The sequence below is a fragment of the Macaca fascicularis genome, chromosome 11 (genome assembly GCF_037993035.2).
Source record: "Macaca fascicularis isolate 582-1 chromosome 11, T2T-MFA8v1.1".
Taxonomy (NCBI): domain Eukaryota; kingdom Metazoa; phylum Chordata; class Mammalia; order Primates; family Cercopithecidae; genus Macaca; species Macaca fascicularis.
The window spans coordinates 114,455,123-114,476,516 of record NC_088385.1 but is presented as its reverse complement, the minus strand read 5'-3'; the positions used below and the strand labels follow the sequence as shown (position 1 = coordinate 114,476,516).

The window sequence follows — 21,394 nt, the reverse complement described above, 5'->3', positions numbered from 1 at the left end:
GGTCCTGAGGAGCTGTCCGAACCCCTGATGGATGTGTCCCTCCCTCCTCACTTCCTCTCTACCCCTCACCCTGTTTCGCTTTCTTTGTGGCACTCAGGCTCTATGAAATAATCTTGCTCATTGGTTCGCTATTGTTTACCATCCGTATCACCCCAGTGACATTTAAGTCCTGGGGACTCCATGTCTCCTGACCCCAGAAAAAGATCAGGTACCATACAGATCTCAGGAGGGAATGGATGGTAACTTTTGACACCAACGGTTGGAATTCCCCTTATCTGGATGATCTTCTTCTCAAAGGGCCACAGAGGTTGTCCTGTGTGGGCTGGGCAGGCCTCAGCACCCCATTCATCTTTGGTAAATGAACCTGAACTTCCAGCTGTCATTATAGAGTCGTATTTTAGGAAAAGTGCTGTTGAGGCCCAGCCTTCACCTTATAATCCAATCTGGCCCACACCAGACAAATAACAAAACCTGTCAGCCTCAAAAGGTGCCCAGGAGACCTGGGAAGGGTTGAAAGTAGCAGGTCATAGAGTGGTGCAATTCGTTAAATTCATCCCTGACCCCCGCCAAGTTTCCCCAGCTCACAAGGCAGCTGTTACTACCAGCTTTACAGAGGATGAACCAAGTCCTGTGAGATGGGGGAGGGGACTTGCCCAAGGTCACCTGCTGGAAAGCAGCAGACCTAGATGAGAGCATCTGTGTGGGGATTGGCACTTAGTAGGTGCTCAATAAATAGAGCAAAGGCAAGAATGTAATGACTCAGGTTTCCTGGGTCCCATTCTAATACTCTTTGCAGCTTACCACCCCTAAACTTTCCCATTCTGGAACAGCTCAAAATCTGGTTTACATGGCAGAAACACTCGCAAAATGAGTAACCATTTTCTGAAATAAACTCGTGGTTCAAACAGCCCCCAAATCCTGTTGATAGGTACCATTTATCAGCTAAGAGAGGACTTAAGAACACCGCTGACTACCTTTATTTTAACACGGCCTTCACTCCAGAGCAGAAAAATGGCCTCTTACATGAGGAAAATGACAGTATTTACTCTGTATATTTCAAAACCAGTAATTAAGAAAACATAAGAAACCCTGTCAAATGTATTAATTGCTCTTTTCTTCCCTTCCACTGCCCTCCCCACTCCTTCACCTTCCAAAGAACAAGAAAAAAGGCGGGGGGGGGGGTGGCGGGAAGAATTCGCAGGTTTGTATTATCTGATACTTTAATTAAGGAAGAATAAATGGGACACCACTGTGAGCTTAGAAACGCAGCCTCATGGAATGGAATTCCGTTTTGAATAAACCTGATCACCATGGTGAGACTTTCCCTTAGCTGCATAAAGACAAAAGCAGAGCTCTGGCAGCTTTTGATCAAGGTCACTCTGCAAATCAATGGCAGTGCCAGCATCAGACCTGGGAATCCTTGACTCTGGTCTCTCTGTCCCGGCTGGTATCCAGGCTGCCTCCCACCAGGGAACCTCGGCCAGCTGGTAGGTAATTATATGTGCTAATAGTCACTGACACTCCAGCCGCCAACACCACGTCCCAAGTTCCCGCATTGTTAGAACACCAAACTGCCTTCCCCTTTCTAGGGCTGTTTATTTAGAAAGAAGGAGCTCAGCTCTGACTGACTCAGAACTAGGAGCCCACCCGGCAACTTCTAAAATGAATGTCTGGGAGGGGAGAGAGGCAAGGAGACTGTAGTTTTACATTATTTGCCAAGTCCTCCATTCTAGCCCTGCTCTGCCTCAGAGCAGCTGTGTGACCTTGGACAAGTCCCATAACCTCAGTGGGCCTCAGCCTTCTCATCTGTAAAATGGGATAATAAAGGCTGTCTTGCACAGTTGTTGGGGACAGCTATGTACACGCCACATGGACTGTAAGTGTAAGAAACAGGGTGGGTCCCTGGTATCTATCTGTTGGGTGTCTTGAAAGAACAAAACTTCTTTGATCCTGTTACCTGCAAAATGGAGACAGTAATTCCTACTTCATGTCACATTAAATGAGATTAGAAAATATACGTGTAGATATATCTGTATGTTGATTAGTCTGAAAAATGTGTGTTCTTTTTGAAAGAAATGGTTTATCCTTTCATGTCCTGAATTTTTGTAGCTAATAGAACTTGTAAGTCCTTCACTTACTATTTAGGTAAGCTAACTCAATATTTTAGTTTTCTCTTTGAAGATGATTTCCAAATCAAATGAAAATTTAGCTCGAACAATCAATCAGTATATTTTCTGTACACAGATCATCATTCAGGAGACAAATGAGTCAAGAATGAAGACATAAATGATTAAAAAGAGCCCAGGGACTCAGAGGAACCAACTTCCTCTGTTCCTCTGTGCATTCTGGCCTGTGTGCACATCACATTCACATCCTGAAAGCCAGGGCTGAGGCTTCAAACTGGACAGATGCCGAAATTGAAATCCTTGGTGTGACTGTCAGAATGACACACAATTGGTTGCTAGACCATGCAGAAAGAACTCTGTGCTGGGGGAGGGGTGCAGAGATGGACAGTGGCCCCTGAGGCTCATGTTCAGTCTGCAAAATTGTGAAAAGGGACAGAGCCATCCAGAAGATAGCATCCTCCGAGAGGGCTTGTCTAGGTCTAGGGTGAGGGAGCAGAAAAATGACACATGGTTGTATCAGTGGGTCTCTGGGTGTGATATGTGGCTCCCAACTCTGTCACTTACCATCTGTGTGATGTTGGCAGAGTTACCTAATGTCACTAAGCCTTGATTCCCTCCTCTGCAAAATGGGGCAGCACTGCTTTTTTCTGGATACCAATGTTTGTTTTGAGGCTCTTATGAGAAAGTATTAAAGGTCTTCAAAAATTATAGAATAATACCTAAGTAGGAGCCGCCTCATTATTTCAGTGGTAGCAGAGGCTCGGGGAATTTAGTTAAAAATGACCGCTTTATAGGCACTTACTTCCTTTCAGGCATTGTTTGAGTGAATAGTGCACATTCATTATCCCACTTCGTGCTCACACCAACCTCTAAGCAGAGCTGCTATTCACATTTCCGCATTACTCATGGGAAAACTAAGGTCCAGAGAGGTTACCGAGCTTGCTCAGGTTTGCACAGTTGATTAACTCTGGTGGTGAGATCTGGACCCAGGCAATGGCATCCTGGAGCCCAGGCTCCTAACTTTTAAGTTGTGGGGTCTCCTGAAGGTATGACAAACAAGGAACGCTTTGTCAGTTAGCACTAAGAAAACACCTAACCTTTCCTGTCACCCAGCAGTCCCAGGCTTCCTGCAAAAGGAAAGCAGGAGCTGCAAAGACATCCAGGTTGGAGATCAGGGCAATGGGCAGGAGTGGTGGGAGTGAGAATGTCCCCCCCACCCCTGAAAACAGGAGGCAGGACAGTCTGGTGGCAGAGGCTGGACTTAGAATAGGACCACAAGAATTTCTTCCTTGGTACCTCTACCTACAAGCTGCTCTACCAATGGTTCCTAACCTGTAAAATGGGAAGATTATGCCAACCTCATGACGCCCCTTCAGGGATTAAAGGAAAGAAATCTTTTGTTGCAATTGATAACTAGCACATAGTAGGTACTCAGTGAATGACCTCACCTCTCCCTGAGATGGGCTGTTATTGTAGGTGGCAAGGTACAAGGCATGGTGGCACAACCAGAAAATGCCTGGACAAAAATCTGAAGGCATGAAAGCTCAGTGGTTAGAACTATGATCCCAGGGCTCTGGGTTGCCTGAATTCATATCCTGACTCTATTATTTACTACTCCTGTGACTTTGAGCATGGTATTTAACCTATCTGTGCCTCAGTTTCCTTACCTTTGAAGTGAGCATAATCACAGTACCTACTTTACAGCGTTTGGGAAATATTCATCCGGGTAAAGCACTTAGAACAGTGCTCGGCATGTGGTAAACATCCAATAAATGCTAGCAATGATGACTTTGACTAGCTCTCTGCATGTTCTTGGGCTGAGGGACAGCTCTGGGCCTTCAGCGGGCTGTTTCATACCGCAGACCCACTATTTCCTTGCAGAACCCCAATCAGATCTGAAAGGGCAGAACTCTCTGCCCTTGGCCCAGTTGGATGAGCTGTGGAGGACAGGCAGTCTCCCATCAGTGGGTAGGAGGGGACTTGAAAATGATGACAATGACACCTGGGAAACAGCAAACAGCTGGAAGTGGGGGGAGTAAGGAAAGTGCATGCTCTTAGGTTTGTGCGTGTGCGTGTGCGTGCGCGTGAGCGTGCACACACACACACACGCCGCACTGGATTTATGTGCTTTTTGCATTTAAAGCCAGATTATGACTCACCTGAGTGAGTTCTTTTATTTCTCTTGCTTTGGCTCAAAATGAGCACCCACGCAAGGGGCCCCTGAGTGACCCAGGAGTAATTCCCACCTTGATGGAGGAGAGCCCTGGATACAGGCCTGAGGAATGCAGAGAGGACCACTCCATCCTCACGCAAGTGAAAACGCAGAGGCGCTCTCTGACCCAGCCAGAAATTTCACTCTGCAAGGTTTGGTTAGAAAACTACAGGAAGACCGGATTTTACCGGGAGAGGAGAGAGAGAGGGAGAAGCTAGGCGCAGAGAGAATAGCCAGAGAGAAGCCACACCGACATCTGTAATCTAAGAATCGGGCCTCGCAGCGTTCTTTAATCCCTGCAACTCCAGGGACCTGCTTATTGTTCAGCCCGCGCCTGCCACTTCAACCAGGGAGCCTCCACCCCAGCGCCGCCGAGGTGTGCGGGGCTCTAATTGGAGAGGTGGAGGTTGCAAGCCCGGAGCCCTCCCTCCCCCGCCGCCCCACGCCGGCCCCCGCGCCTACCTGAGCTGGCGCGGTTCGCAGTCCACACCGGGCAGCAGCAGCCGGGCCGCCTGGCGGACGTCGTCGCTGTCCATGGAGAAGCTGCGGCGGTGGCCGGCGTGCGCCACGGCCACCCGGATCCACTCCATCAGCGGCGGCAGCACGAGGAAGGGCCTGCGGCGGGAGGAGGGACCCAGAGATGCGCGTTAGGGCCTCCCTGGAGGCAGGGGCTGCCGGCTCGGCCCCACCCCCTGCTCGGGGGATTCCCCCCCCCCATCTCCCGACTCCCCAGCCCACTCCCCGCTTTCCCTGGAGACCCTGCCTCTGAATTCCAGAGTAGTGGGAGAGCCTTTGGAGACATCCGGACCGCACCGGTGACCCCGGGGCAGGCTCTCTGGAATCCTTGGGCCTCAGTTTCCTCATCTGTAACCTGGGGATAATGTGACTAGGAAAGGCTAGGAGGTAACTGATCTGGGAATATTATCCCTTTCGGCGATCATGTGAACATAAGGATGAGTCACTTGAAGCACCAAGCGCAGGGTCTGGAGCGGCGGAAAACCAATCAGCGCCCGGTGTTATTTCTATTTGGGGCTCCCTGATTGTGGGCCCAAGCCTAAGGTGTCTGCTAGCGCTTCCTTCCCATCTGCAGCCTGGTCCCTGTTGTCTTTCTAGAGCTCTTTCAGGCTTCAGCTCTGCCCAGGCAACATGCTGCCAAAAGGCTTTAGCACCTGGAAAAGGCTCTCTAAAGAGAGCCAGGTTAACAGGCAGCCTTCCCCCGGACCCAGCCAGGCTGGGCAGCCGCCCAGTGGCGCCCACAATTTGAGGCCCCTTGGACCTTGGTCACACCTCTGAAACTCTGAGAGCCTCAAGTTCCCTGCCTGCTAATTGGATCATGGTAGGCTGTTGCAAGCTTGTTGCAAGCATTAACTGAGACAATGCCTACCACTGAAGGACAACTTTCTAAGTGCAATGCATTCGTGCCATCTTCCTATTTCTTCCAGTGATGATAAACTCTGTCCTCACATTAGGATTACTGGAGAAGATTTTGAAAAAAATAATGACACTTGAGTCCTGTCCCAGGCATTCTGATTTAATTGGTATAGGGTGCAGATGGACACAGGTAGTTTTTAAAACCTCCCCATGTGAATTTAATGTGCATCAGAATTATCTGGAGAGTTTGTTAAAATACAGACTGCTGGGTCTCATTCCCAGAGTTTCTGATTCGATAGATCAGGAGAGGTACCCAGGAAATGCATTTCTAACTGGTTCCTGATACGGATGCTGCTGGTCTGAGGACCACATTCTCAAAGAACCCCTGCTCTAAAGTCATCGTGAGAGGGCCTGGGAATCATCTGGCTCTATATCCAGTGATGGTGATTGTGTTAGAGTCCAAGAACTTAATTTTAACAGGCAGCCCCTGCGATTCTGATTTAGGTGGCCCAAGGACCACACTTTGAGAAACGCACTATGTAGATCCAAAAGGTTTCCTGCCATTCAGCAAGGGTCAGACGAGCATGAAGCCAGTGGGGTTCCCCAGGTGCAAAACTGAAGGAGGCCAGGTTGTGCAAATATATTCTGGGCATGTTTCTTGCCGCCCCCCGCCCTGGGGCTGCCATTCAGTCCAGCATGACCACCATGGCATTGAGAAGAGGATGACAGGTAGATGGGGTTACAAGTCAGCCAGCCCACTTGAGAAATGCAGATGTCATGAGCTTCCCAGAAAGTTTTTGGTGGCAGATGCCAGTTTTCCTAACGTCAGATCTATTTATCCGATGTTAATAATATTCAGCAGCTCAGCCATTTACAGTCATTCATGGTCTCATCTGAATGCCTAGGACCAACCTCTGTGCTAGTTATGATTATGCCCATTTCATTGATCAGGAGCATGATGTTGATTCAGGTTAAGTATCATGCCCTGGACCACAAGACTAGCAAGAGCTGGGAGTCAGACCCAAGTTATTTGACTGCATATCCTGTGTGCAGAAACCCCATGTGATATCGACATTCTGTTGTCCAACTTGGTAGCATGCACTCTGTTACTCAGCATGCACCTGTCACCCCAGGGGATCTGATCAGGTCATGGACTCTTGCTGGTATGCAATGGGCTAATTCATGTTCATGCAGCTCAGCCTCCTGTCTGTAAGGCTTGAAGCCCTTTAAAAATCCACATCACATGTAACCTTCAAACCACAGGCTAAATCCCATTTCTCCCTAGATGTTCCTCCTGACTTTATCCCACTTGAATCCCTCGCATTGTGGGCCTCACCCCAGAGGACTCCTCTGGCCTTACCCGCTGCTTCTGCAAATGCCCCATTAGAATGTAAACTCCACCAGGGCAGGGAATGGGGACTTCTTGGATCACCACTCCTGCTGCAGCCCCAGGACGCTGCCCGGCACACTGTAGGCATTTAATAAATATTTGCTCATGTCACAGACTAAGATTTACCAATTTCTTACTTGGTGAAACCAATAAAATTGCGTTTCTGGACCTGTGGACCTCTCTGTGGGGCAGAGTCCCAAGGATTTTCTGCCTGAATCAGCCTGCTTCTTAGGCTGTCTCCCTCATTCTCCCATTCTCTCCATTACCTAAACTGAATCAGGCACTCAATAAACACACATTGACTTGAAATTGAATTGGATTCTACTGTCTCAGGTGAGCAGAACTTATTTTTGTCACAGTGTTTCCATCACTGTTGGAAACCAGCCCCAAGTGCTCAGAGAACTCCTCTCTGGATTAGGTTTCAGAGGCGCCTCCCACCATCATTCTTTTGCTCAGTGGCCCCAAAGCACAGCCCACAACCCTGAGTCCCTGGGGGACTGTATCTCCATCACAGAACTGCCCTTGGGCTGCTGCCTTTCATGTTAGATGCCAAGCGAGGCCCAGGGCACACAGCCAACGCCTGGTGAATGCCAAAGAATAGAAAAAAAAAAAAAAGGCTCTGCTGCCTTCAAAATAACACCTTTACCAAGACAGCTGGCAAGCCCCAGAATAAGACACCTTGAACCGCAGGATTCCAGCCTCTCCTGGAATTTTCTATGTACCTATTCTCTCCTTTCAACATTGCCTTCTTTTTGTCACTCTGACCTTAATAGTTTATAAGCTCATGAATTCTTTGCCAGTAACTCATTTAAAAATCTTCTTATCTTGTCTACTCAGAGGGGAAAAATAGCATTATTTGTGATGTTTTCTTTGGAGTAATTGGAGATGGGAAAGAATTCGAGGGCCCTGAGTTGAGGAGAGGGTGGAGAATGCTGAAGAAAAAATCTTGCATTCTCTTTATACATTTTTTTTAAGAGAACAATGTTCCACTGGTTGTCTCCTTTATTCTGAAGTTGTTTGCAGTGACTAAAACCCAAAAGAAGCTTGAGGAGCTCATGGTTTAGTGAAGTGGTTCTTAGACTTCGTTGAACATCAGAATCGCACGAAGAGCTTGTTAAAATGGCAACGGCCATGATTTTAAATCCAGAGTTTGGCTCCGATAGGTCTTGGGGTAGGGCCTGGGCATCTGCATTCTAAATAAGCTCCCCTGGAAATTCTGGAGCAAGGCAGGTTTGTTAATCCCTGACCGGGTGGCCTGAGATGAGCAGAGGAGGGAGATGGTCCACCCAAACAGGACAGTGGCCATCTACATCTTCACTGTGGTGTTAGGAGAGGTATGTAGGGTGCAACTGGAGGCTCTGGAAGGAAAGAGAAAGCCGTGATGGGCTTCCTTGCAGGGTCAAGCCAGCATGTCAGCTCAGGATGGTTGTTGAGCCCAGATTCAAGTAGGAGATGGAGAACATACACGGACACAGCCTTTCTCTGAAATGGTGAAGAGAGAGCTGGTGATGAGGCTGACCATCCAGGATGGAAAAGGAGTTTGGCTGGGGAGTCTGGGTACTAGAAAGAATGTTACAGGATGTGGGGAAGGCCTGGTTTGGGATTCCGCAGAACTGAATCCCAGCCCTGGATCTGCCAGGAACTCACTGGAGGGCTCCTCTGGCCCATCAACGTTTTGGCTTTCAGTGTCTTCACCTATAAAATGGGGTGAGTTTGGATCAGATGGTCTATTTCAGGGCTCAGCAAACCTTTTCTGTAAAAAGCTAGCTAGTAAGTATGTTAGGCTTTATGGGCCATATGGTCAGTCTCTGTTGCTACTACTCAACTCTGCCATTGCAGTGAGAACAGCCACAGATGATACACAAATGAAGGAGCTTGGCTGTGTTCCAATAAAACTTTACTTACAAATGCAGATGGTAGGTCAGAGGTGGCTACCATTAGCCTGTTCACTTCTTTCCAATGCTAATATTCTTTGATTCTATTGGAAAAACCAGTTGCTGGGGCTTTAGGAAGTACCTAGTGTGTGGACTAGGGAAGATGGAGAGAAAACCATGGAAGTCCTAATGATAGACAGAAAGTTTTGGGGAGATCAGAAGATAGGACCCTCCCACAAAGAGGTCATGGTTGGATATGGGGAATATTGAGCCACAGGCATATCCAGAGGTAGTATATTAAAAGGTATTGAAAGGGTTGCTGAGGGTGAGGTTGGAGACGTGGTAAAGAATGCGGAGTAGACATGTAACCTAGGAGTGAGAACATCCATGGGGTCTGGAATTCATCGCACACGCTAAACTGCCTTGTTCTGGGGTTCAGAGAAAATACCTATTATTATGGGCTGAACTCTGTTCCCCCAAATTCCTATGTTACAGCCCTAGCCCCCAGTACTCAGAATGTGCCTGTATTTGGAGAGAGAGCCTTTGAAGAGGTAATAAAGTTAAAATGAGGCCAATAGAGTGGCCCTAATCTGGTCTGACTGGTGTCCTTAGAAGAAGAGGAGATTAGGACACGAGAGACACCAGGGTTGTGTGTGCACAGTGGGGCAAGAGAGTGGCCATGGAGAGCGGCCTCAGAGGAAGACAACCCTGCCAGCAGCTTGATCTGGGGCTTCCAGCCCCTCCAGAGTGGGGAAGAAATCAATTTCTGTTGTTTAAGCCACCTGGTCCATGGCATTTTGTTATGGCAGCCCCAGCAAACCAATATACTTGAGGTTGGACATTTTGAAGAAAACTTGAGCAAAGGGTCCCCAAACCAAGAAATCCTATTTTGAGGTTTCAGTCTGCAGTAGAGGGGCTTCAACTGGAAGCTCAAACTCCTTAGAAAGCTGATGGTGTTTGGTTTGTTTCCTTTGACCTAGTGCAGTAGGGGATGGGGTCAAAGCATTTGAGGATTGTACAGTGCTGTGGTTAGGGGCACGGGCTCTGGAGAAAGACTGATTGGAATGGGATTCCAGCTCTACCTTCTAGCGGTGGGAACCTTGAACAAGATATTTCAATTGTCATGCCTCAGTTCTCTCACTGGGAAAATGGGGATAATAACAGCACCCACTTCAGAGGGTATGGTTGGCTGAAGAATGTCCCCACCCCTAACCCAAGATGTCCACATCCTAATCCCTATAACCTGTGAAAGCTGCCTTATCTGGCTAAATGGACTTTGCACGTGTGATTAAGTTCAGGATCCTCCAAGTGGGCCCTAAATGCAGTGACAAGGGTCTTTATCAAAGGCAGGCAAGAAGGTCAAAGGAGAAAGGAAAAGAAGCAGTGGAAGAGGTTAGAGTAATGAGAGGAGGAGCCATGAGCCAGGTAATGCAGGCGGCCTCTAGAAGTTGGAGAAGGCAAGGAAATAGATTCTCTCCCAGAGCCTCCAGGAGGAACCAACCCTTCCTACACCTTGACTTTAGCCCAGTGAGGGTGATTTTAGACTTCTAGCTGCCAGAACTGTTAAGAGAAGAATTTTGTGTGGTTTTAAGCATCCATGTGTGTGGTAATTTTTTACAGCAGTCACAGGGAACAAATAAACAGGGTTATTGGAAGAATTGAATGGGATGATGTATGTAGCGTGGCGCCCAGTACCGAGAAAGTGCTCAATAAATGGGGGCTGTTATTATCATCACCACCAACATTGTTTTTAGCATCACTCACCTTCTCCCTGTCAGGTGCAGGAAAAGGCCTTGCTACACAGAGCGACATAGAGGGATGTTCCTGCCTTTTCTTTACAAATAGATGCAAACCTCTGCAGTTGCTATAGCCTTCCCTTTGTAAACTATGCGGCCCTGACTTTTCATCTTTGTTATTTGTTGAGTGTTTCTTAGACTGGAGAGGAATTTAGATATTTGTGGTTTAGGAAGCTCATAATTCCAGAGACACAGAGAGTGAAGGAAAAGCAGCTACATTGATAGTAGACCATATCCGGTGCTGGTTTCTATAGCAATACTCATTGTAACATCACTGCATCTGTGGGCACCAAAGTCAGGAAGATGGTAGAGGTAAGAGGTGGCCACGGCTGGTTACTATAGTGATAGCCCTACTGTGCGAGGCACGGTCCAACTGCCCACGAGGGTGGTTTCTGCAGATGTCCTGGAGTGGGGGAAGCCAAGGTAGTGTTCTAGGTCAGTGCTTCTTAAATGTTTCTGTGCCTTTGAGTCACCTGGGATCTTGTTAAAATGCAGATTCCGATTCAGAGGGTCTGGGGCAGAGCCTGAGATTCTGCATTTCTTTCATTTCTTTCTCTCTCTCTTTTTTTTTTTAGATGGAGTCCTGCTGTGTCGCGCAGTGATCTCAGCTCACTGCAACCTCTGCCTCCTGGGTTCAAGCAATTCTCCTGCCTCAGCCTCCTAAGTAGTTGGGATCACAGGCATGCACCACCACGCCCAGCTAATTTTGTATTTTTAGTAGAGACAGGGTTTCACTATGTTGGCCAGGCTGGTCTTGAACTCCTGACCTCAGGTGATCCACCTACCTTGGCCTCCCAAAGTGCTGGGATCAGAGGCATGAGCCACCGCACCCAGCTGAGACTCTGCATTTCTAATGAACTCGAGGTAATGATGCAGCTGCTGGTCTATGGAACATATTTTGAGTAACCATGACCCACAGGGAATCATGACTCAAGCCAGAAACCAGGGAAGGTGAATTCTGTTATTAAGTGGGGGAGAAAAAGGGGTCACAGGTCCAGGAGACAATGGAATAGAAGGAGTTGAGCTGGTGCATCAGATTGACAGAGCCTGGTTCATGAGCCTTTGTCAAGCTGCAAGTGAGGTTGGGAAAAGTTAGTGCCTGGTGGCTTCAGTTTTTATCATAAAGGTAGATTCTGTCTCCACCTGGATTCTCATTTAGTCTTCCAACAACCCTATGAAGCACTTCAGTCTTGGGGAGTTTGTTCTGAACCAAGCATTGTCTGCAGACGATTTTGTATTCATAGCAGTATTTAGTATCATCCTGGGAATATAAGCACTTGAGAAAGACACCTTGTGATGTTAATTTTATGTATCTACTTGGCTAGGTCACAGTATCCAGATATTTAGTCAAACACTAGTCTGGACATTACTCTGAATTTTTAGATGAGATTAACATTTAAATCAGTAGGCTTTGAGTAAAGCAGATTATCTTCCATAATGTGGATGGGCCTCATCCAAACAGTTGGAGGCATTAAGAGAAAAAAAAGACTGATTTTTCCCCAAAGAGGGAATTCTGCCAGTCGACTTGAGCTGCAACCTCAACTCTTTTCTGGGTCTCCAGCCTGCTGATCTACCCTGCAGATTTTGAACTTGCCAGTATCCACAATCTTGTGAGCCAATTCCTTAAATCTGTGTGTATATATAAAGCATATTAGCCAAGGCTCTCCAGAGAAACAAAACCAGTAGGATATGTGTGTGTTGATCAATCTGTCTCTCTATCTGTCCACTCACCATCTATTCCTTCCATCCATCTATCCATCCATCCATCCATCCATCCATCCATCCATCCATCCATCCACCCACCCACTCATCCATTCCATCCACACATCCATCCATTCATCCACCCAGCCACCCAGCCATCAATTTATCCAACCAGCCACCCATCCATTCATTCATCCACCTATACATCCACCCATACATCCAACCATCCATCCATCCAATCTCCTTTCCACCAACATGTACACACATCCTGTGGGTTCTGTTCCTCTGGAGAAACCTGACTGACACACTCCTGCAATGGGATTTAGTTGCATGCAGGGACATAGCCTTCTCTTTCTACTGCTGATTCTGCCTTCCTCACCATCATACACAATTGGCTGAGGCAGGGAGGAAGCTCAGTGTGCTAGATCCCATGGAGGACGACTTCCCCACATCCTGACTATGCACAATACACCACTTGGGAACCATGAAACAGAGGCCTCGTGGAGAGAGTCAGTGCTTTTAGGGAAAAGTAAGCCATTTTGTACCAAAGTACAAGTCTTCTGCAGTGTGAAGGTCAGTGCCACTTATGAGTGATTACATAAATTGCCTGAAATGGGGCAAGTGGGCAAAGGGCACAGGTGAGGAGGTGATTTCTACGGATGCTGCCCAGACACATGTGACTGACCAAGGAAGCATCTCTGGCTTTCCAGCTGCACATCCTAAGAAAGGTGATTTAGAGGGCTGAGGGCTGCAAACAGCGCTGAGGACAGGCAGGTCTAGGCAGAGCGAGCAAAAATGATACATGAATAACAACAACCTCCACCCCCCCTGCAAACAGCTACACATCCCCTAGGCTTCATTTCCCTTCCCATCCCAGAGAAGGATTCCTTTTCTCTTCCCTGCTTCTGCTTCCCTGGGGACTTGGCTCAATCACTTATCTCCCTGCAGTCCCATGACTTCAACCTCCATCTCCTCTCTGTATGTTTCCCATCGGTATTTAGGCATTCAACATGCTCCAGGCTCTCACAATTTAAATAGGATGTGAGCAAAACTGTAAGAATTCACGGTCCTCCTGGAGCATTAGCCTGGATGCTCCATCTAGTTCTCCATCTTCAGGGAGTCTCCAGATCACCTGGGGAGTTGGTGAAAATGGATATTCCTGGGTCTGTACCTTTTGCTTGGTGTGTTAGTTTCCTATGACCGCTGTAGCAAAATACCACAAACTTGGTGGCTTGAAACAACAATCTGGTGGCCATATGTTGGACTTCTGGCCTCTCACAGCTCTGGAGGCCAGAAGTCCAAAATCAAGGTGTTTGCAGGGCCTCCCCTCCCTCGTGGAGATCTAGGAGAGGGTCTATTCCTTGCCCCTCTCAGCTTTTGGTGGTAGCTAGCATTCCTTGGCTTGTGGCTAGTCACTCCAGTCTCTATCTGTGTCTTACATCACTTTCTCCTTCTTTGTGTCAAGCATCCCTCTCTCTTATAAGGATACTTGTGATGAGATGTAGGGCCCACTCAGATAATCTAGGAGAATCTCATGTCAACATTAACAGAATCACATTGGTAAAGACTGTGTTTCTTTATAAAGTAGCATTTTCAAGTTCTGTGCATTAGGACTTGATCATTTTGGAGCTATTTGTGATTTACCCTGCTGCACTTGGCATCTGCATCTTATCTCTTATTCTCTGTAGGTATTTTCTGATGCCGACCAAAGGCTGAGACCCTCAGGTCTAGAGAGTGCTAGCTGTGAACTGCAGGATGCTCAGCAAGCTCAGTGTCCATCACATACCACGTGGGGACCAGCCAGCCAGACTGTGCCTCTCTCCGCTAGCTGCTGCCTGTGCCACAGACCGGCCTGGTTTAGGAAGGCAGAGGCCTCTGTGGAGGAACCTGATCTCAAATGGGGTGGGATGATGATGGGGTCCAGGATATAAATGGCCCTGGGAGGGGAGCCACAGCCTCAGAAGTGGAGAAGCCACAGGCTCCGTGTGAGGCTGCCGCAGAACACTCCTTGCAGGCTTGGGCACAAAAAATAAACATCCAGGAGGCAGCAGAGGCTGTACAGCTTCATATCCTGAGAGAGGTGGCTCTAGAAGCCTAAAAGGGCAGGGCCTGGCCTGGTCAGGGCCAAGAGGCAAAAGCCAGGGTGGGCTCCTAGGGGCCATGTGGGCCTGCTTCTGCCTCCAAAAAAAAAAAAAAACCATAAAAATTAGCAAAAGGCAGCACACAGCCTTACAGATTACAGAGGAAACCCACTACACTTTCACATCTGGTGCTGATGTGGTAGAAAAGGTATGTACTCTGACGATGTTTGTGCCAGGCTTCATCATTTGCTAGCTGTGGGACCTTGGGCAAACTACTCACCATCTCTGTGCCTCAGTTTCCTCATATGTGAAACAGGGGAACTGTAAGGCCATACCTCAGCATTATTGTGAAGATTAAGGGAGAGAATGTCAGTAAGGTGCTTAGCACATAGTAAATGCTCAACAAACTTAGCTACTATTGAGGGCTTGTTGTATGTGAAGCAAGGCTCTGAGCATTTTTCTGATGTTAGCTCATTTGATAATGACAAGAGCCCTAAAGTAAGTGCTATTATTAGATAATAAAGTAGAGGCACAGAGAGATTACCTAACTTACCTAAGGACACACAGTTATAAGCAGCAGCGCCAGGATATACCACAGGCAGCTGGGCTCAGAGCCAGGCCTATTACCCATGCATTATATCATTTCCAGGCAGAGGCGAACAGCATGTGTACAAAGGCCCAGAGGCAGCCTGGAGCCTGGTGCTTTGGGCCTCAGCTTGTTGTGACTGTGGCTGAGACACAGAGAGCAACGGAAGGAGAGGGACTGGTGGGAGGCAATGTTGGAGAGAGAGGCAGGGGGAGGGGCACACAGGTAGGGCCTGCAACTTCTGGAATAAAACTGTACGTTCCTAATATTTTTATTCTTCCTCAGATAGGATTGCAGTTGAAAAATACAAAATGTATTTGAAAAAAATGTATTTGAAAAAAAATCCATCAAGAATGGATTGACATCCAATCCCACTGGAAACAAGAAAAAAAAAAAAAAAAGAATGGACTGACAAAAACCCCTCTAAGAAGGTAAAACTATAGATTAGGCATAACCCTTTATATAGAAAGTTAAAAAGAAGGGCCGGGCATGGTGGCGCATCCCTGAAATCCCAGCACTTTGGGAGGCCGAGGTGGGTGGGTCACCTGAGGTTAGGAGTTTGAGATCAGCCTAGCCAACATGGGGAAACCCCGACTCTACTAAAAATACAAAAAATTAGCTGGGTGTGGTGGCGCGTGCCTGCAGTCCCAGTACTTGGGAGGCTGAGGCACGAGAATCGCTTGAACCCGGGAGGTGGAGGTTGCAGTGAGCCGAGATCACGCCACTGCACTCCAGCGTGGGCAACAGAGTGAGACTGTCCTGAAAAGAAAAAAACACAAGAAAGGTAACGACGAATATATTTATACTGGGGCAGAGGCTGCTGGTTTTCCCTCTATACGTGTTCTCCTCCTCTTCCTTAATAATGAAACTCAGAATCTTTAGTTGGGCTTATGACCATCCAGCATGAAGATTATATTTTTTAGCCTCCTTTGCACCTAGGAGACAAGTTCTTACAATGACGTCTAAGCAGTGGTTCCTTGTGAGACTTCCAGGAAGGGCCCTAAAGGGAAGAGGCCCAACCTTCTCTAGTCTTCCTTCTATAAGCAAGACTGTGGACATGATGGCTGGTGCACAAGCAGCCAAACTGGACCATGCGGTGGAAGCCACTTATTGATAAAGGCAGAGCACCAAGATAGAAGCAGCGCCTGGACTTCTGACCATTGCTTAAGTGGCCATACCTGCCCTGGATTTTTTACCTCCAGGCTTTGTTTGTATGATAAACTTCTATCTTGTTTAAACACCAGCTATTTGCGTTTTCTGACACTGGTGGCTGAATCTAAGTGACACTTGTATCAATTCCTATAACACTGAAGTTATATCTCTGTTTCTCCTATTGTGTCAACATGGATTCATGTTTCTTTCTGTTTAAAAAAAAGGACAAAGACCTTTCCTTTTAACAGATATCGTCTAAACACTATGAACTTGTTGTAAACTTGAGACTCTATATTTGTTCTCAGAAACCACAGTTGTGAAAATATTTGTTGCAATGAATTGTTTTTGTTCATTTAAAGGTGTGAGCTATGTCACAGGAAGCTGAATTTGTTCAACCTTGTGAAAATTTACCAACCATGGCTTTGAACTTATCATGTTAACCCAATCAAGAAAAATAACAATATAGACAATCTAAGAGTCAGAAACACATCTCAAAGTCTTTATCCTTGCAAACATTGTCTTGCTAGTGAACATTTTAAATTTAAAATTAACAGATCAATTGTAAACACCAAGCAGAATCTCCTTCTTCCACAACCCAAACCAGAAAGGAATGTAAGGGAGAGGCTGAGCAGTCCAGATCTTCCCCCATGTCATCTTTGGTGTCCTTGCCACTGGGTGGTGGCTTTGAGAAGATGATATTCTAGTTCCCTTGTAATAAACTGCTTGGACTCACATCACCCTGCATGTGGCAGTATGACAGAATGGGTTAAATGTGTGCTTAAGCCCTAATCAATCAGAACCCTACTTAGGAAAACACAGGCTTAGCTGATTCCCTGGGTCTCCTGTGTCACTACAGAATAATTCGTGCACTGAGTCAGAAGCACGTTTGGACCAGCTCTGGTATTAACTAGCTGTGTGACTTGTGTATCTATCTGTTCCATCCCCTGGGCTTCAGTGTCTTCACAGGTGGAGTTAGGAGACCACAGAACCTTCTCTTCTAGCTTAAAATGATAGTACCATATTTTGAGAGAAAGAAATAACACAAATATTAATATAAGGAAGCTAGGGGAAAAAGCCTGTGAGGGTAGCTTCCAATAGAACTTTCTGTCCAATAAAATTTTCTGCTCTGATGAAAAATGTTCTATATCTGTGCTGTCCATTTTGGTAGCTACAAACCTCAGTGGCTGCTCAAGACTTGAAATGTGACTAGTGTGATTGAAAAACTAAAATTTTAACTAATTTAACTTTAAATAGCCACATGTGTCAGTGGCTATCCTCCTGGACAATGCAGCTCTAAGAGATGTCTTTTGGGTCAGTACAATTTCAGACCAGAATCCCAGCCAAGTAGGGTAGTGGAAAGGGGGCTACGGTAGATATTAGGCAACCTGGATTTTTGACTTTGTCTTTCCATTATCATGATCTACACACGTTGCCATCACTTTTACCATGATTTTATAGCCCCCACCATTTCTTAAGTGCCTATAATATTCCAGGCCCTGTGCAGAATGCTTAAATATATATAATATTCCTATCTTACAATGATGAACAAACTGTTACAAGGCTTGGCAAGATTCAGTAACCTGCACAGAATATCACAGTTGTTGGGGGAGAGCTAGGGTTTGACCTCAAGTCTGCTAGAATCCAAAGTCCCTATGTTTAGTCATTATTTTATTGCTTCTCCAAAGATCAGTGTGACATTGAGTCACTGAGCACTAAGATATAGTCATGTGTCACCTAGCGACCAGGATACATTCTGAAAAATCCTCTGTTAGGTGATTTCATCATTGTGTGAGCATTGGCACATCAATACATCAAGAATATACATCAAGAGTCCACTTACACAAACCAAGATGATATAGCCCAACGGTCCCCAGTCTTTTTGGCACCAGGGACTGGTTTCATGGAAGGTAGTTTTTCCATGGACTGGAGGAAGGGGGGAATGGTTTTGGGATGAAACTGTTGCACCTCAGATCATCAGGCATTAGATTCTCATAAGGAGTGCAACCTAAATTCTTTGCATGTGTAGTTCACAATAGGGTCTGTGCTCCTATGAGAATCAAATGCGGCCTGTGATCTGACAGAAGGCAGAATAATATTCATTTGCCTGCTGCTCACCTCCTGCTGTGTGGCCTGGTTCCTAACAGGCCATGGAATGGTACTGGTCTGTGGGCCTGGGGTTGGGGATCCCAGGTGTAGCCTACTACACACCTAGACTCTAAAGGATAGGCTGTTGCTCCTAGACTGCAAGCCTGAATAGCATGTGACTGTACTGAATACCATAGGCAGCTGTAACACAATGGGAAGTATTTGTGTAACTAAACATATTTAAATGTGGAAAAGGCACAGTAAAAATACGGTACCATAATCTCATGGGACCACCCTTATGTATGTGGTCCATTGTTGACCGAAACATTGTCCTATGGCACAGGACTGTACTTCAGTTCTTCATCTGTGAAGTGAGGAGACTGGGCCATATGAATCTAAGTTCCACTTGTAGAAAGGTCATGATTCCTATACCCACAAGGGCGACACTTTTGCATAATGAATGCTGTGGTTTACAGTTGTCACCATGTTACTCAGAAAGACCCTGACTACTCTGAGCACAGGCCAATGATTTCCCTTCCCCTTGACTTGATTATGGATTTAATTGATTGATTGAGTCAGGGTCTTGGTCTGTCACTCAGGCTGAAGTGCAGTGGTGCAATCTCTCAGCTCACTGCAGCCTTGAACTCCTGAGCTCAGATGATCCTCCCACCTCAGCTTCCTGAGTAGCTGGGACCACAGGCAGTTGCCACCATGCCAAGCTAATTTTTCAAACCTTTGTAGAGATGAGAGCAGTCTCCCTCTGTTACCCAGGCTGGTCTCGAACTCCCGGGCTCAAGTGATCCTCCTGCCTTGGCCCCACACAGTGTTGGAATTACAGATGTGCTAGAATTACAGGTGTGAGTCACTGCCCCTGGCCTATAGAATATTTTTAAAAGCTTCTGAGGTGATTCTGATCTCCAGAAAAGGCCTAAGAGTATCAGCCCTGGATTGAACCTGCTGCAGTCAGAGAAGATCTTTCATGAAGTATGTTTTGGTAAAGATGGGGTGTGTGTGTGTGTGTGTGTGTGTATGTATGTGTGTGTGTGTGTGTGTGTGTGTGTGTTTAAATTAGATGATGAAAGCTACATCATACCTGTTTCCTGTTTTGCCTTGGTGGCTAAGAAACTCAATGCTAAATTTTGTGTTAAATTGCAGTAACAAACCTTCGGAGAGATTTTCTGCTACAGCAATCTTCCTTACTCTTAGTGACATGTTTTTTACATTGCTATCTTTGTTTAGTAATTCTGTTATAACCAACTCATACTGTGAATCTGGCTCAAGTCCCTTTCAGAGTTAAATTGGTTATAAATGATGAATAAATAAACATCATTTGTCTCAGGTTGCACCAAAGCCCCAAGAATAACTGGGATAATAAGAATAAGAAATTAGAATGACACCATGTAGAAAGAGACGGTTCCTTCGAGGAGGTAGGGGATGGGAATGGGATAGAATTTTCTGGTAAAAAGAAAAATAAAAAAGGAACACAGAGAAAGGAAGGAAAGAAAAGAGAAATCTCTAGAAGAATTAAAAATCAAGGAAAAGATAAGAGCAGGAAAAGAGGTAATTTTTGGTGCCTGCACAAAACCACTATTTGGCCATTTAGCAGATTTATGGGATCTCTATGTGTGCAAGAAGAAAATATACATGCAATTTACTTCCCAGTCTAAATGTTACCTATTTTACATTTTGCTGAATCTGGAGGTAAGGGATGATAGAAACCAGGAAGGAAGCTTGTGATTTTAATAAAAGGAAAATCAAAAGGGCTACTTATTAAGCTGGACATTGGTGCTATATAGGGAAGGACTCTGAACAGGTCAGGACTTCAGGGCCTCTCATTCCATGGACACTGGCAAAATATTCAGGGCTGAGTATCTGGTGAGATGGAAAGGGGACCACATGTGCCCCTGCCTGCCTACCTGTCTAATTCCTTCTCAGGAGAATCCTGAAGTCCCTCCCTCCAAGGAAAGGGGTTGATTTCTGGGGCCAGCTGTAAGGTGGCAGAGCAACTACCAACCAGGGGGTGAGTGTAAAGCCCACAACCGAGGAAGAACCAAAGCAGATCTCACCAAGAGATGGAGGCCCTGTGAGGTCAGGAGATGGAGGGGTGCAGGCTGGAAAGCGGGGGAGTGTTTGGATTTGGCTGGGGTATGGCAGCTGGCTCTGAATAGGAACTGGTGCAAGGTGCGTGGAGGAGGCACAGATGTCTCCTAACCCTTTGGTGCTTCTCTCCCCTAAAGAGTGAGAATAACAGAGGGGAAATGAAATAGGGGTGGAAGTGCAATTATATGGAAGATTTACATTCAGGCATCTTCATCTGCATCCAGTATGCAGCACGTATAGTCGGAATTGTCACAAATTTAAATATTAGATGAAGACAAACACAACATTAGATTCAGGGAAAAAAAAAAAAGTCAGAGAACAAAGATGCCAACGATGTCAGGGTTGGACCCATTTCCTTCAAGTCCTCCAGCCATAACTGTAGCATAGCAATACCACAAAGTGCCTAATGGGGGAGCTCCTGCATACGTGTTCAGTGCACAGGCTTGGTTCTGAAGGCTTTCCCATCAGTTCTTTACACCTGTTCTCCTGTTTCCAGCTTCCCAGCCTCTCTCGGTCTTGCTATATATTCCTCTTTGCTCATCACTGGGATGGGTCCAGGTTGAAGCTTTGCTTTGCTCAAATCTGGTTATATACACCAGTCACATGCTTTGCACCTTTCCAGGTACATCTCCCTCCTGTATCCTTCTAGCATACAGATCATTTTTCCTGGGTATGGACTCTGTGGAGATGGCTTCTGCATTGGGCTTGCCCCAGTGTAACAAGTAGGAAACCAGGCCTGTGCAATAGGCTAAACAGAAATCACTTTCGTCTTCCGGAATAGCGCAGGCCGCAAGCAAAGCCAAACAGACATTATTATAATGCTTGAGTGTGAACTCCACTGTCCAAATCTCCAGAGTGGGGATCCCTGGAATACGGTAACCATGCTTGCTCCTCACTGGCTCCACCCTGTTCTTTGATAC

General features: G+C 46.5%; 1 protein-coding gene across 7 annotated transcripts in view; it reads right to left on the bottom strand.

Moving 5' to 3' along the window:
• The window catches only part of ABTB3 (ankyrin repeat and BTB domain containing 3), a 338,658-nt gene that overhangs the window by 74,344 nt on the left and 242,920 nt on the right, over positions 1-21,394 (bottom strand). For 6 of the 7 annotated variants that reach the window (XM_005572127.5, XM_045365859.3, XM_015431489.4 and 3 more), the window contains exon 4: positions 4,801-4,953. In XM_005572127.5, the coding sequence (XP_005572184.2) occupies positions 4,801-4,953 (153 nt within the window). Of the gene's footprint in view, positions 1-4,800; positions 4,954-5,101; positions 5,236-21,394 lie in introns of those variants that run through there. The other variant, XM_074007685.1, reaches the window with a different exon arrangement.